The sequence below is a fragment of the Miniopterus schreibersii genome, assembly GCF_964146895.1.
Source record: "Miniopterus schreibersii genome assembly, chromosome: 22".
Taxonomy (NCBI): Eukaryota; Metazoa; Chordata; class Mammalia; order Chiroptera; family Miniopteridae; genus Miniopterus; species Miniopterus schreibersii.
Genome location: NC_138124.1, coordinates 33876 through 50717, shown reverse-complemented (window position 1 = coordinate 50717; position 16842 = coordinate 33876). Strand labels below are relative to the sequence as shown.

At 54.6% G+C, this 16842-nt stretch overlaps 1 protein-coding gene and 1 pseudogene across 4 annotated transcripts in view; both read right to left on the bottom strand.

Moving 5' to 3' along the window:
• CYFIP1 (cytoplasmic FMR1 interacting protein 1) overlaps positions 1-16842 on the bottom strand; it is a 59900-nt gene that overhangs the window by 24522 nt on the left and 18536 nt on the right. For 2 of the 3 annotated variants that reach the window (XM_081124458.1, XM_081124459.1), the window contains 11 exons: positions 15845-16026; positions 13653-13749; positions 13431-13559; positions 11965-12069; positions 9112-9203; positions 6778-6895; positions 5273-5395; positions 3967-4092; positions 2225-2391; positions 1695-1842; positions 427-580 (listed from right to left, as the gene is read on the bottom strand). In XM_081124458.1, the coding sequence (XP_080980584.1) occupies positions 427-580; positions 1695-1842; positions 2225-2391; positions 3967-4092; positions 5273-5395; positions 6778-6895; positions 9112-9203; positions 11965-12069; positions 13431-13559; positions 13653-13749; positions 15845-16026 (1441 nt within the window). Of the gene's footprint in view, positions 1-426; positions 581-824; positions 973-1694; positions 1843-2224; positions 2392-3966; positions 4093-5272; positions 5396-6777; positions 6896-9111; positions 9204-11964; positions 12070-13430; positions 13560-13652; positions 13750-15844; positions 16027-16842 lie in introns of all 3 variants that reach the window. The other variant, XM_081124460.1, reaches the window with a different exon arrangement.
• Positions 10878-11051, bottom strand: LOC308550633 (NADH dehydrogenase [ubiquinone] 1 beta subcomplex subunit 1 pseudogene; annotated as a pseudogene). Its single transcript has one exon. The product of its transcript is annotated as an NADH dehydrogenase [ubiquinone] 1 beta subcomplex subunit 1 pseudogene (transcript).

Below are 16842 nucleotides of genomic sequence, written 5' to 3'. Positions count from 1 at the left end.
ATGATGGAGGACATCCTCCTGGCGTCCCGGAACAGGTGACCTGCGTCACCCCCGGAGGGGCTGCCAGGTCGCCTCCCGAGGGGTCTGTTCCTGTTGTCTGTCACTGTCTTGGTCTCGAGCCAGGTGACAGATGACATTCGCCTATTTTTCAGACCCCATGTGGCTACAAGGACTTTACGGTCAGGCTGAAGGGCTGGCTACGGCCCCACGGCCCTCGCCCTCCTAAAGGCCACACCCCACAGCGGAGCCTTCGGCAGGCCACGTGTCTACAGCGCCAGGCGAGGGGATGCCACGAGGTTACAGCGCACGTCACCACGTGGGTGTGTGAGGGGACCAGGCGGGGGCGGTCAGGCAGGCGAAGCAGTGTGGACGGTGTTAGCGGTGTTAGAACATGCCGGCCGGAGGCTGGTCAGTAGTCTCTCTTACCACTGAAATTTATCAAGTGAGTGTAGAAGAACGACTCGCGATGAAATTTTTCTATGTCCAATATGGTGGGCCCCTCAAGGCTACTTCTCAGGGTTTTCTTGGAACCACTTTTGTCTGCAATGAGGGACTCTAGCATGGTTCTCACCATGTAAAGCTGCGTCGACCAAGGAAACATTGGCGGGGGAGAAAATACACACGGTATATTAGTTGCACCGACTCTGATGGGCCACAGGACGGCTCCGTGATGCCCCGACCGAGGCCGGGGCCCCTCTGGCTCCTCTAAGGGGGTCTGGGCGCCACCTAAGGGGCCACGTGGCTGCTGCCGGCGAGAGGACCCGCAGCTGAGCGACGCACCTCTGCACAGTGAACATCAACAAGATAAACAAACGGAGTCTTACCACCAAAGGTTAAAAGAGGCGGATAGGTGTAGGACTGCCTCAGAAACGCGTTAACCACATGCAACAGCCTTTCCATGCCCAGAGACCGGAGCTGCCGCAGCAGCTCAGCAGAGCTCAAGGACTCCGCCATGGTGCGCACCAGGTACAGCTAGACACGGACAGACACGGGAGAGCGGGAGAGAGCGTTAGTCGCACGACACAGTGGGGGCGCACACGGGACGGGGGCATGCACCGCGGCAGACCCGGGAGGGCCTTCCTCCCAGATCCCGCGTCCCGGTCACGGCCAGCAGCCCGCTTTGCCGGCGATTCTCTGAGCAACTGGCAGAAGAGACGACAGAAGCCCCGACAGAGAGGTGACGAGAGAGGGGCCGGGGCCCCACGTGGGAGGAGCGAAGCAGAGGGCGTGGGCAGGTGTGAGTCAGGACAGTGCTTGGCGGGACCAGAGCCGGGGAAACAGGACAGCGGTGGCTTCAGTCCAGGGACACACGAAAGCTACGTTTTTAAATTTCTACAAGTTTTATCCTCAGGACTGATACTTCGCAGCCCAATGTACAAATCACAACCACGCAGCCAATCCGCGCCCAGGAGCGCAGCGTGAAAGCAGACACGGACCCCACCCACGTCTGGGACACGGAGTCGGGCAGTCGGATAAGTGCTGCACGCGAATGAGCGGCCCAACCGTCCCAGGGTGTCCCGGCCAGCGTGCCGGGACAGAGGGGCAGGAGGACACAGGCAAGACCTGATGCGCCCGAGCAGACAGTGGTGACGTCCTTTAACTCCCAGCCTCGCTTCCTGACCCAGCCCCCACCCCGCCCGCCCTCGGGGTGACCCACTTGGGGGCAGGCAGAGGCGGGGCAGGGGGACAAAGACCTGCGTGCTGGAGGGCCCCACGGCACGGCGGGGCACTTTAATGTCGAAGCCGCTTTTGGGGTCCTTCTCGCCCCGCAGGGCCGGGTCGTTGAAGGGTTCATGCCCCGTCTCCCAATCACACACGGTCTTCCTGATGGCCTGTAGGACGCTGAACAGAGGGCACCGGCGCTGACGCCACGGGAGCGACAGTCACAGCATCTCCTCACCTGACCCCAGCCCTCAACAGCAGCTCTCAGATGGGAACTCCTCGGGGGGGGACGAGGTGGTGGACCCGTTCAACGGGATATTTTAAAAACAGATTGGTCTCTGCCCAGCCGGCACGGCTGAGGGTCGTCCTGGGCACCAAAAGGTCACCGGTTCGATTCCAGATCAGGGCACATGCCCGGGTGGTGGGCTCGATCCCCAGTAGGGGTGCGCAAGGGGCAGCCGATCGATGGTTCTCTCTCCCCCTCACCAATAAAAAAAGACGCTGACTCCACGGCTGTCTAACCCTAACGACACCCGGCTGCGGACGCCGCGCGGGGGCTGACCTCTGGATGACGTTCTTCTTCTTCCGGATGGCCTGCCGCAGCGGCTCCCGCAGCGTGACCTGGGAGAAGTCCTGCAGGGCGGCGTAGACGGTGTGCCGGATGGCGTGGTTGAACACGCTCTCCATCCGGCCCATGAGCACCTGCAGGCCTTTGATCATGGCGATCACCTGCGGGGGACACACGACTTGCTGGGGGGCGGCAGGAGGTGACGCGCGCCCGGGAGGCCACCACGCCCTGGAGTCCTGTGCTCCGGCTCGGATGTGTTTCGTGAATATGTGTTGCTTTTTTAAATAGAAGAAAAACGTCTATTTTTAAAAAAGCAAGTTCCGCCCTGGCTGGTGCGGCTCAGTGGGTGGGAGCATCATCTCATGCACCGAAAGGTCGCAGGTTCGACTCCCGGTCAGGGCACATGTGGGAGGCAACCAGTCAGTGCTTCTCTCCCTCTCTCTCCCTTCCTCCCTCTCAAATCAGTAAGAACACACCTTCGGTTGAGGCTAAAGAAAAGCAAACTCTCCCAAACTCAAGTTGAATTCAAATTTTACACCAATGTGAACGAAACAAAAATTCTACATGTGAGAACTTATGGGATGTAGAGAAAGGTCTGCTGAAAGGTAAATTCTGAGCTTCAGGCACATACTTTAAACACAAAAAAACCTGAAGATAATAGTAATCTAATATTCATCACAAATTTATAAAAAGAAAAATGAAATAAACCTCCCAGATGTAGAGGGAAATAGGTATGTAAAAGGCACAAATTAATGAAGCAGAGAGCGAGCAGGTAGGGTGTGATCACCCAGCACAAAGCTGCTTTAAAATAAGATATAACACAATATAGCTGCCCAGCCGGCGTGACTCAGTGGTTGAGCGTCCCACCCACCGAGAGGTCAGAGCTCGATTCCCGGTCAGGGCACACGCCCGGGTTTCGGGTTCGATCCCCAGTCGGGGCGTGCAAGAGGCAGCCGATCGATGACTCACTCTCATCATTGATGTTTCTCTCTCTCTCCCTCCCTTCCTCTCTCTGAAATCAATGAAAACATTTAAAGAAGAAGATTCTAAAACGTATATGAAAGTACAAAGGGAAAGAACATCCAAGGGCTCTTACAGACAGAAAGACCTGCGTTCCTAGGTGCAGAATCCACAGTCACTGAGACAGGGGGACGTGAGGACAGAGACCCGCCGCCCCGCCCGAGAGCTAGAAAGTGAGCAGAGACCCGCCCACCAGGCACAATCCGGGACCGCAGCCAGACGGCCAGTGGGGGATCTCGGATCTGAAGGTGAGGACAGAACGATTAAAAACGTCCAGACACAAGTACGAGAGCCTCTGTGACCTGAGAGTACGCAAAGATTTCTTAGGCAAGGAAGGAAGCGCCGCCACGAGAGGCAGGAAACTGGCACTGACGTGAACCACTTGTTCATGAGATGCCTGAGGCCAGGGCCCACCGGGCGCAGGGCAGAGCTGCGGACCAGCAGCCCCCCGGAGGCAGAGGGAGGGGACTCCTGGCTCTCAGGCGCCAGGCTTGCTTCCTGTCCCCGCGTCCTGGCTCACAGGCCCCCCTGCCCCAGGGGAGCTGTCCGCAGAGACCAGTGCCCGCGCCTGCTTTATTCTCTTCTGGTGACCGTGACAGCTGCCCACTCAGAAGCAATGACACAAACAGGCAGTTTCTTGGTGGGTCTGACTCTGCTTTGAGAGGGGGGACGACGCGAGGCCCGAGCGGAGGGGGGGAGGCAGCAGGCCGCCTCACCTCCACCAGGGCGAACTTCTCCTCGCTGGTGTAGTTGTAGCGGGTGGCCCGCTCGTACTCCTCCGCGTTGTCGGGACAGTCCTTGTTGGAGTACTTGTCCGTCGGGTGCACGAGTTTCCACGAGTACTGGTGTGGTCAGAAAGATGGGAGGTAAACACTGCTGCGAATGCTCAACTGCTGGCCTAACGGGAGGCGGGTAGACAGAGGCGGGCAGAGTAGGAACGATCGGCCAGGGGCCGAGGGTCACCAGGGCGCAAAGCCCCCGGTGCCCAGCAAGGGGCAAAACTGGGAAAACAAAGACCTCGCCCCAGGGTGGCCTTCCCTCCCCTATCATATTGCTGATCGTGCAGTTTAGCCCCTGACCTTTCATGTCACTGGTCAGGCGGGTGGTTCGGACCCTCCCGACCTTTACTCCCCTGGAGTGTTGCTAGTCATGCTGGTTAGATTAGAGCAGGGGTGGGAAACCGTTTTCTGCCAAGGGCCACTTGGATATTTACAACATCCTTCGAGGGCCATACAAAATTCTCAACTTAAAAATTAGCTATGAAAAAATCTAGATTCTTTGAATTTCAAGTCACGGCCATAGAGGGCCCGCAGGCTGGAGGTTCCCTACCCCCGGATTAGAGGAACAAGGGGGCCTCATAGGACTCCCATACAAGCCCTGGCAGGGCCACGCCCTCAAGCATTAGGCCCTGGAGATAACATCGGGGCTCAGCTGTTTCAGCTCCAGGCCCACAAAAGCAAGGCCAGGGCTGTAGACATTAGGACCCGAGGCAGTGACTAATGACCCTGCGCTGGCACCAACCACTCAGTGGAAACCAGGACACTGAAAGGACACAGATGAAAAGCTAATGAATATTCTATTGAGATTCTCCCAAGACATCCCCTGAAGTCCCCGCCTTTGGAAACCAGATAAAACCCCTAGAGGTGATGGACTCAGTGCGAGTGTGCTCCCTGTTCCTCTCCCTCTCTCTCTCTCCCTCTAAACAAATAAATCTTTTAAAAAAATCATCATAATAGCACAAATTAAGTTCTATCAACCTGTTTTAACAGATAACTATTTGCAACACACATAAATGTGTGTTGAGTTGTTTTCAATTTAAATTAATATACAGCCTTATTCCTAGGGCCCCAAATAAAAAGCCAATTTGTTCTTGATCCAAGAACCAAAGTTAATGCAGAAACAGTGTCACTTAGTCAATCTCTTGATGACTCTGAATAGAAAACCCCTGTAAGCCACTGGGGGAGGGGAGGGGAAGGCGCTCTCAGTCCCCGCACTTCCACCCCGCGGGAGCCCTGCGCCTACCACTTCCATCACGTGCGCGCTCCACTGCGACAGCAGCTGCAGGCCCTGCAGCGCCAGGTCGAAGAGCTTCCGGTACTCGGCGTCCGTCTTCTGAGCCTCCTGGCGGCCCGAGCCTGTGACAACCTAGAGCACCACAGGAGCAAGGAGGAGTCACCCGCGTCCATAAACTCCAGCCCTGTGCTCACCCCGACCCATCACACCCAGTCTCGGAACCCACCCCAAGGGCACTGTCACAAAACTGTGAAACGATGGCAGCAAAGGGCTGGAAACCAGGGCCCATGACAATGACGGGCACCTGTCGAAGCCAAGACGTCACAGCCTGATGCCTCAGGGTGACAGCTCCTGCTGCATGTCTGCTGATTACCTAGAGATTCTGCTGGAGGCTGGAGCAGCCCTGTCCCGGGAAGAGGCGGAAATGCACACAAAGGGAAGACTCCAGAACTGGGCTCGGGTCACTGGGGGTGACCAGGAACAGAGGGACGGAGAAACGTCCCACTTTTCCTTGGACCCCTTTTCATCGCCTGGCTGCCTAGCCCCACCTCTCCCTCACCCACCCTCCCAATCCGAGCTCCCTTGAGACAGGTTTGAGAACCAGATCTCCCACCTTCTCGACCAATAAACCTTTCCCTGCTCCAAACTGATTCAGTGAATATCAGCCTTTCTTTAGAAGCAGGGGGCACAGACGTGGCAGGCGGAGCTGTCAGACGCACGTATTTGGAGGGGACAGCTCAGCGGTGCCTGCTGTGTGGGTGTCCCGTGAAGTCTCGGGGGGCTGCCCCACCCCTACCCTGCAGGTTGTTGTGGCAACTGGAGAAGGGGTGAGGCAGGACCCCCTCTCTGGGGAGTCGGCCTCCCACCAGGGGTGTGCCCACAGGTGGCACGTGCCCAAGGCATTCAAGGGTCCGTCAGTCATTTTGGTTACATGGTGACTAGTGCCTGGTGGGTAGGGACAGGGGCGCTCATCTTCCCGCCATGGGTAGGGCCACCTCGGAGCTGTGACTCCAACGTCAATGGTCCTTCTGAGAACCCCAAGGTACCAGTGTCAAAAATCAGGCTTGGGTATGTCCTTCGGTCCCTCCCAACAATTCGCAGCCCCCACGCCACTGACCTTACTGCCTTGCCCACCAAGATGTGATTAGTGTCACCCCCAGGGCTACTCCACGCCAGCCCCCCTCCTGCACACCCCACAGGCTTGGAGCCACAGTCAGCAGGTGGGGGGACATGACCAGGCCCCGGTCTGGGCACCAGGACGTCCTCCCGCCGACCCAGAGGCCCCCGCACGCCTCTGGCCTCCGGAGGTCCTCCTCTCTCCACCCCTTCCAGCCGCTTGGAGACGGGGGACTAGACTGGGAACCGCCACTTCACTGCCCCTTTCTTCGGGATCCCTATTATGTTTTTCTGAAAAAAGACGCTTTCTGCACAGCCCCGTGGGCGATTACGGGGCCCTCTGAAGAATCTGGTCCCATCGTGCCTCTCAAAGCGGCCGGCGCGGGGCGCACACTGACCTCGCTGTTGCTGTAGCGCGCCAGCTCCGAGATGAAGCGCATGTGGTCCTCGCGGATCTGGATCATCTGCTCGCAGATGTTGTACTGGGGGCTGCTGCTGGAAGACGTGCAGGTCCACCTGGCGGGGGGGCGCGTGTCACCGGGAGGGGCGCCCGCACAGGCTGGGGGCCGAGGGCAGGCGGCACAGCCGCCCACTGTCCCCCGGGCCCCGCGCGCTGGGAGGAGATGCGGGCTCAGGGAGGACACGGCCGGCCCGGCCACGCCGTGTCCGGGGTCTGTCCACCCTTCGGATTGTTTTGGAAAAGTCAGTGTGTTTTCTCCGTAACGAGGGTGTACAGTGCAGCCCAGGGTACAGTCAATCAAACTGGTGACTGTGCACAGGGCCAGGTGGGTGCCGGAAATGTCGGGGGTCACCTACAGGGTATGACCGTCTAACCACCATGCTGTGCACCCGAAACTAATGCAAAATAACACTGAATGTAAACTGTAATTGAAAAATAAAATTAACAAGCCCGGCCGGCGTGGCTCAGCAGTTGAGCATCGACCTAGGATCCAGGAGATCGGGGTTTGATGCCCGGTCCGGGCACATGCCCAGGTTGCGGGCTCGATCCCCAGTGGGGGGCGAGCAGGAGGCAGCCGATCCATGACTCTCTCATCACTGATGTTTCTATCCACTGGGGCCGGCTCAGAGCCGACTGCGACAGGCTCAGGCACCTCCCAAGGGCACATTAGACATGCCCATTACTACCCATTAAATGCTAGCAACTTGCAATAAACCACATTAAAAACAAAAGTAAGCACACACAAGTCATCGTCTCCTGCTTCTTACTGATCTTCCCATGAACTCTGATCCAGGGCCCGTTGGCATGTGTTGGGGTAACAGCAGCTCCGAGTCACCACATGGGGGCCTTGAACTCTTGCAGGCGGGGATGTGATCCCACAGACACCAGCTCATGCTCCAAACCAGAACCGGGGCCGGCGTTAAAGCCCAAAGTGGTTTTGGTTTCCTCAGTGCCCCTCAGAGGAAAGCAAGGAGCCATCCAACTGAGGCCCAGCTAGTGGACTGAGGGGCAGGTTTACTGGGAAATGAGTGAGCGCAGAGTTCGGCAAACAGGCCAAATGCGTCCGGAGTTCGTAGGGCCCGAGAGCCATACAGAACGGTCTTTGCATTTTTAAAGGTTGTTGTAGAAAACACAGAATATGAGGCAGAGACTATGTTTGCAGAAAGAGTCCCGCAGTGCTGAGCACACAGACTCAGATGTGACTGAGTTTTTCCAATTTGTGGCTGAACGGCAAAGACCGGTTGGCATGGGTTCAGGCATCTGGGAAAAGTCAACAACGGGCCCTGGCCGGGCAGGGCAGTGGGTTAGAGTGTCGTCCCGATGCACCAAGGGTTCAGATTCGATGCCGGGTCAGGACACATACAAGCAGCAACCACTGATGCATCAGTAAGTGGAACAACACACTTACGTCTCCCTCTCTCTCCCTCTCTCTCAAACCAATCAATAAAAGTAAATAGCCATGAACTGTTATTTGAAATGTGGCTGTTCTAAAGGAAATAAGTGACATTTTGGAGGAATTTAAAGGTAAACAGCCACACACGGCAAGGGCTACGGTGCCAGGCATTCCCTTCCAGATGGCTGAAAACGTCAAGGCGTCCTCACTAGGTAAGTAAGTAGTGTCACGAAACCCCAGTGGGGCCCTGGCTGGCGTGGCTCAGGTGGCCGAGCATCATCCCAGGCACCAAAAGGGCACCGGTTCAGTTCCCGGTCAGGGCACATGCCCAGGCTGCGGGTTAGAGCCCGGGTCGGGGCACATGCCCAGGCTGCGGGTTAGAGCCCGGGTCGGGGCACATGCCCAGGCTGCGGGTTAGAGCCCGGGTCGGGGCACATGCCCAGGCTGCGGGTTAGAGCCCGGGTCGGGGCACATGCCCAGGCTGCGGGTTAGAGCCCGGGTCGGGGCACATGCCCAGGCTGCGGGTTAGAGCCCGGGTCGGGGCACATGCCCAGGCTGCGGGTTAGAGCCCGGGTCGGGGCACATGCCCAGGCTGCGGGTTAGAGCCCGGGTCGGGGCACATGCCCAGGCTGCGGGTTAGAGCCCGGGTCGGGGCACATGCCCAGGCTGCGGGTTAGAGCCCGGGTCGGGGCACATGCCCAGGCTGCGGGTTAGAGCCCGGGTCGGGGCACTCACAGGAGGCAGCCCGTAGATGTTTCTTTCCCACATCAATGTTTCTCTCCCTCTCCCTCTGCCCCCTTCCTCTCTCTCAAAAATTCACACCAAAACCAACAATGGGAATATCACAGAACAGTCTAGCTGGGCAGCGCGCTCTCCTACCGAGATTTATTTTCCTCATAGTGGGCGCTGGTCTTGATGTATCTCGCCAGTTCTATCTGCATGTCCCCGAACAGCGGAACCACCTGGAGCTGCTGTATTCAAAAAACAAAAAACAATAAAAGGGTCATTATGTATGTTTAGTGACCAAATGCGTAATCACAAGAATGGATGAAGCTAATAATTATTGTGGGTTGAAAGCTCTCTGCAAATCATTTAGTACAAAAAGTGGTCAGCAACTTCCACACTCACTTCAAGAGCACAGAACAGGAACCAGCACTCATAAACCATTTCGAATGTTAAAATTAATCCAACCTGGGCTAGATCCATGGTCATAAAAAATTCAACTGCATTTCTGGATACTAGCAACAATTAGAAAATGAAAACTTAAAGAGACAGTGTGCAAAGCATCAAAAAATTAAAAATATGTATGAATACATTGAACAAAATAAATACCACCCAAAATTCTGGAGAACAGTTTAAAGTTTTAAGTGAATGGAGAAATAAATATTGGGTGTCCCCCCAAAAGGAGTACACATTTTAACAGCTGGTAACTCACTTAATTTTCACTCCTTTTTAGGTTTAACTGATCTGAAATAATGGGTGAAGCCAGACTAAGCTTTGACCAGAGAAAATTTACCCTAAAGTGCCCCTAGACTTTCTTATGGGGATGCAGCAACAGTTGATGAATCTAGGGCGCACAAATACTGCATGAAATGATTCCTGATGTTTGCAATTCCATTGCTTCGCGTTATCATCAGGGCCTGGACCAGAGCGGTGATCCGTTTGAAAATAGGCGTTAACAAAAAAATTATTCATTTCTGTAGATTCTTTTAAATTTTGAAAATGAGCTGTGCGCTAATAAACACTGACTTCATAATCATTCAAAGTGTGTACATTTTTGGGGGACACCCTGTATATCAGGTTCACGTATTGGAAGACTTGGTTTTTAAAAAGCCCATTCACCCTAAATTGATCTACGCATGCAATGGAACCCAAACAATATTCCAGGAGGAAAGTGCTTTACGAGCAGTGTGCACGTGAGAAAATCGCAAGCCAGTTCTAAGATGCATTTGAAAGGCCAAGGGCGATACGCACGACAGTCTTGAAGAGCACACTGCAGGCTTCCTGGTGAGCAGCCCTACTCTACTGGGAGGCCACAGCCACTAGGACAGTGGGCCTTGAGCAGGACGGAGACCAGTGGGGCAGGACAGAGAACCTAAGACAGAGCCACAGACAGACAGACACCTGGTTTATGACCCACGTAACACGCGAACAGTGCGGAAAAAGATGGTCTCTGCAATGAAAGCACAGGGCCAACTAGCCAACCATAATGGAGACAAAAATCCAAGAACATCAACCCCTAGGTCCTGGTGCTGGCTCAGTGGGTTGGGAGTTATCCTGGGCACCAAAAGGTCACGGTTCGATTCCCGGGCACAGCGCGTGCCTGGGTTGCAGGCTCGATTCCCAGTAGGGGGCGTGCAGGAGGCAGCGCGATCAATGCTTCTCTGTCACATCGATGTTTCTCTTTCCCCCTCTCCCTCTCTAAAATCGGTTTGATCCCTGGTGGCCCCGGTTGGGCATGTTGAGGAGGCAACCAATTGATGTGTCTCTCTCACATCGATGTTTCTCTCTCCCTCTCCCCCTCCCTTCCACTCTCCCTAATAAGTCAAGGGAAAAAAATATATATTTTTTTTGGTTCAAATGAAGTGTTTTTATTTTTCTCATAATTTAAAAAATGTGAACATTCTGTAATTCAGCCACAGCCTTTACTTCCAGGTGACTTCTTCACTAGGTCTCAATTCCCTTCTAAATACCAAACTCTTGTTCCGGAAGCCAGTTAGCTTTCCATCCTTCCTTCTGTCCAGGTCACATCCAATGACAAATCCCACAGGGACAAGTACATGTACCCAGTGGCCACGCACAAGCTGAATTAAATTCATCCTGGATGCTGCGGTCCCAGTGCCGGGCACGACCCCGCGACCAAGGGCAGAGGTGAGTCCAGCCTTGAAAAAATATATTCTTGGGTGATGATTCACCACCACCAAAAAGATGGACATACTGAACTACAATAAAATTAACAACCTCTATTTGTCAAATGACACCTTCAAGAAAGTGAAAGGAGAGCCACGTAGGGGATGCCTGCATTTTAGGGCACGTGTATCCAACTAAGGCCACGTATCTAGGACACATGAGGAGGCACAAATCAGCAGGGGGAAAGAACAGGAAATGTCAAGGGACACTTCACGAAGAACACACAGAGCTAGAGCATGAAGTCACCAGGGAAACATCCACTCAACCACAGGAAACGCTGGTCGAAAAAATCACGACACACCCGCCCTTCAGGATGCCAATCCCCACCCCCGCCCCACCCCAAAAGTGACAGTGTGAAGTGTTGGCGAGGGCGTGAAACGAGGGGAACGCCCACTCACTGCTGGCGGGGACGCAAAGCAGCACAGCCCCACGGGCAATCGCTAGCCTGTGTCTACTAACACCGAAAACGTTTCTGCCCGTGACCCCCAATCCCATCCCTGGGTACACGTCCAACAGAAATGTGCAGACAGGCCCTAAATCAGAGCCAGAACCCGAAACAACCTCACGCCCATCACAACAGGACGGACAAATAAGCTGTGGTGTGACCTGCGAAAGGCCTGCGACACCACAGTGAAACCGAGGGACTCCGGCTGCCGGCTCCCCCGGGGACACCCCTAACCGTGAGTGAGTGGCAGACAGCCCCCCAGTGGAGGGGGAGGAGGGAGCGGGCGCATGGCCGCCCCGTGTCCCAGGATGGGCCACGGTCACAGGCTGACCACCCCGAATTCACACTGGACACACGTCAATAGAAATGTCACTCACCTTGAAGAACTTGTCGATTTTGGACAAGTTAATTCTCTTCTTGGCGTCTAGTTTATAGATGTTGCTGACACTCCCGTCCATCAGGTACAGACCAAATCCCATGACCTGAAAAGGCACCAATGGCACAGAGAACTCAGACCCACGGGGTTCATTACTGTGTGTGTCATTTCTCCAGGGGTTCCGACATCCTCGCCGGGCACGGTGACCGCCTTGCCCCTTAGCAAGCCCCGTCGCAGAGCGCAGCCCGGGACAGCGGCCGCCACCCGACCCGCCACCGCGCTCCCCAGCGGGCTCAGGGCGCGGCTCCCGCAGGGGGGGCTTTGGCTGCCGGGACACCGCACAGGTCCCTGGGGCTCCCGCTGCACGGGGAGAGCAGGCGCAGGGACGCAGAACCACCGTCTCCTCCCGATGAGGACGTCCCGACAACCTGCCCAGCGTGAAACAGAATAAATCTGAGAATACGGTGAATGGCCACGTTTCCTGACCAACGAGTCGACTTTAATCGCGGTGACACAGTCCACAGAGGCTCCTCCACTTACAGTGCGGTTGTCGCGATAAACGCATCATAAATTGAAAGTCAAAACTGTATTTGTCCTGCCCGGTGTGGTCAGTGGTTAGAGCGCTGGCCTTGGCACTGAAGGGTCTGGGGTTGGATTCCCGGTCAAGGGCACGTACCTGGGCTGCAGGTTTGATCGCCGGCCCTGGTCAGGGCGAGTGAGGGAGGCACCCAATGGCTGTGTCTCACATTGATTTTTTTCTCCCCCCCCCCCCACTTCCCTCCCTTCCCCTCTCTCTAAAAATCAATGGGAAAAATATCCTCAGGTGAGGAAAAAAGGCATTTAATACAAGTAACCGACCGGACGTCACAGCGTAGCCTGGCCGACCTTAACCGTGTTCTGGACACTTACACTTACACACGTGGGCAAAGTCACCACCTCGCTGCCACTCTCCGGAATTACAAGAGAGCATCATACCGCTTATCACCAACCCAGGGGAAAAAATCAAAATTCAAAAATCAAAGTATGATTTCTACTGAACGTGGATCACTTTAGCACCAAGCGGAAAAAATCCTGCCGGACCATCTGTAATTAATTCCTAGGAACACCATCCTTAATGAGTACAATCTGGAATGAGCCCTGCTGCGAGACGCTCCATGCTGAGCAAGGTCCTTGCCCCAGAGCTTGTCGCCCACGAACACCTGCTCTGGGGCTAGGGGTGTGGCCACCTGACAGTGGGTCCAGCCCCGGACACGCCCACAGGACACATGGAGAGCCTGTAGTGCAGGCGGCAGAACACACACGCACACGCACACACATGCACGCGCACACACGCGCGCACACACACACACACAGGTGTGAGTAAGAGGCTGGCAAAAGACAGCAGACAAAGCGCAGCCTATTAGCGGAGCCAGGCTGCCCCTCTCCCGGGGCCCCCGCTGGGCCGCCCGCGGTCGCCCACCCACGTACCTTGAGCAGCATGTGCTTCTCGCTGGGCGTCAAGTACATCCTGTTCTCGTAGTAATCCACGCACAGGTTCACGATGTCCGCGAGGAGCTCCTCATAGCCGGAGATCACTTCAAGCTGCTGCTGCAGAGACTGAGAGGGGGAGACTCGTGCCACAGGCTGCTCCAGGTCCTCTGGGCCCGCCCCACGGCCACGCACCCCTCGGCCAGAGGGCAGGCGCCCTACCTGTGTGATCTTGTTGTGGTTGGCCAGGAACATGGACAGGTTCTGCGACTCCTGGATGGACTGCGGGTCTGCCATTTTCCGTAAAAACTGAGCAGCCCTTTGAAAGCAAGAAAAAACACACAAATAAACAAACAAAACAGTTAATGCTTCATTTTAAAAAGCCCTGGCCAGTGTTGCTCAGTGGTTAGAGACTCGGCCCACACACTGAAGGGTCATGGGGTCGATTCCTGGCCCAGGGCATGTACCTGGGTCGTGGGCTCGATCCTCAGCACCAGTCGGGCTGTGTGTGGGAAGCAACCAATTGATGTGTCTCTCTCCTATCAATGTCTCTCTCCCCCCGACTCTCTCTAAAAATCAATGGAAAAAATATCCTGAGGTGAAGATTAACCAAAAAAAAAAAGGCTAGGAAAATCAAGATCGCTTTTCTGTGGCTACGGTTATCTGAACACATGTGGGTCTTAGCAGTTGGTTATGGCTTCAGCCTCCTCAAGCTTCTCCTCCTGGGCCCCAACCGGGTCAGCTCACAGCCCCATGGTCCAGGGCTGACGGACTTCCTCAGAGGTGGCAGTGACACCTGCAGGCCTTCCTGATGGGCCCGAAACACTGGCCTCTCCCAGGGCTACCTGTCCCCAAGCCTGAGAGAGGCCACCTCCTGGTTACTCCCGGAGCATGGTGATGAAGACGGCCGGTACCGGGCCACCACACCTCCCACCAGTCAGGGACCATGCACGGCTCTGGTGCCTAGGTCTGAGACAGAACCAAGGTTCTACTACCAACATGCAGCTCCATTTTGGACCCATCTCCGGATCTCTCCCCAACCTCCCTACGATCTGTGACAAACGACCCACCCACAGGGCTGATGGGAGAAGACAGGAAATGGCACACACAGAACAACTTGTGCACTGAGGTCCAGCGACACTGTGAGGACCGTGTTGAGTCTCTGAGGTCTTGACAAACTGCCTACATAAGGTCATGTTTGTGCAACCTAGAACCTTGGGGGTCTCACAAAAGAAAAACTCCCAGGTCAAAGACTGATAATCTACCCCCAGCAGTCATCTCCTCCTCTGTCTCTTTGGAAATAAACTCTAATTTCCATGCAGCAGCAACATGCCTCATCTCCACATGATCAACGGCTGACCCACGAGATATAACGGAAAGTTTTGCAAGGCACTTGAAAGTTTACTTATGAGGGATGGCTTGAGCCTTTCTATTCTCCTTCGTCCCTGGTGACTGGAATGCAGAAATGATGGCTGGAGCTCAGGCAACCGTTTTGGACCATGAGGCAACACCTGAAGGCAGCAGAGCAGCAGGGCAGCAGGAGCCCTGGGTGCTGAGCACTGTGGAACCCCAGCGTCGGCTGCAGACCACCTACCTCAGGGCTTTTCAGGTCAGAGAGAACCTGAAATCTTATTTAACCTACTATTATTTCTGTAGGTTTTTAAAAACTATATATAGTTAAACCTCCTATTAACTGATATGGTAACATCCCTTTTTAAACTGTTCACTTTATTGATTTGAGTGGTTGCTGAGACTAAGGGATCAGATACTGTTTTCTGTTTTCCTCAGGCCTTGGATAACCATATGGGTGATCTTGGCATTTACACTCAGAAGAGATTGTACTGGTAGCTACCAGCTGGATGCAAATAGAAAGTGTGAGTGTGGGTGTGTGAGGGCTGGGGAGGAGGGAGGTTACTGCTTGTGAAAGTGAACCAACAGGGAGCCCCAAACAGAGGTCACAGGAAAGGGCTGCTAGAAAGGAGGAGGGGCCGCTTGAGGGGTGGTGAAAACCCCGGAGGGAGCCCCACAGCCTTCCACAGAGCAGCCCCAACTTTTACAACCTAGACTTTGAAATAAAAGTGCTATTTGCTTAGAGAAAAATAAAGAGTTTTGCTAAAAGAGAATGCCTGTACTTATTTCATAGGAGTAAGACTGAAAATCCAGGGATCTAGCTCAGCTTCCACCTCACCCTCATTTGAGGGTGACACACACTGAGAATGCATCGCAGCACATGTCACCTGCCCGTTGCCCCAGGAGCACGTATCAAACAACCCTGAGCCTGGCGAGTAACCACTACCAACCAGCTGCAATGACTTCGGCACACAGTGGGATGCACACCCACTGTGTGCAGGACGCACGGTTCGCCAAGTACCCCCGGCGCTCTCCGCTGGGGCGCAGGCGGCGGGGAGGCTCACCTCTTGTAGGCCGAGTGGTCGTTCTTCACGCTGCACTTCATGTTCTTCAGCTCGTCCAGCACGGCGAACATGTTGATGAACTTGCCCAGCGTGATCAGGTAGGCCTCAGACACAAAGTCCTTCCTCCTCTCCGCATGGCACAGGCGCCTCACCTCCCCACAGAAACGCTCGATGGCGTTCCGCTGAGCAGAGGAAGGGGGGGCAGGAAAGCCGCTGTCAGCAAAGGGCCAGTTCCACGCCCGCCTTGGAGCACAGTATCCATACCCACTCACAAAACACCCACCCAAGTGCGTGGATATTTAAAGCGCAGGAAAGAGACTCCACGTGCCTTTACTCTGTGACAATCATTATTAATTTTGCACTTTACCAACCATGTCCCTATAGTAACAGAATTTTACTGATTATTCCACTAAAGTTACTGGACAAAATGCTCTCAGAGGACATCTATAAAACAGAAGTTTGAGCTTTCAGAGGGGAAGGGGGGTGTCCTAACCTGAAAGGTGTTTCTCAGTGGTTAGAGCATTGGCCTGCGCACCAAAGGGTCGCAAATTCGATTCCTGCTCAAGGGCACGTACTTGGGTTGCAGGTTTGATCCCCGATGTGTCTCTCTTACATCCATGTTTCCCTACTCCCCCCTTCCCTACTCCCCTCTCTCTAAAAATAAATGGAGCCCGGCCGGGCATGGCTCAGCGGTTGAGCATTGATCTAGGATCCAGGAGATCGAGGTTCGATTCCCAGTCAGGGCACATACCCAGGTTGCAGGCGCGATCCCCCGTTCTGGGCGTGAAGGAGGCAGCCAATGAATGACTCTCTCATCATTGATGTTTCTATCTCTCTCTCCCTCTCCCTTCCTCTCTCTGAAATCAATAAAGATATATTTTTTAAAAATAAAAATAAATAGTATTTAAAAATAAAAATAAATGGAAAAAATATCCTCAGGTGAGGATTAGTAAAAAATAAAAAAATAAAAGTCAGCAAGTCCTCTGTCCATGCAGCCA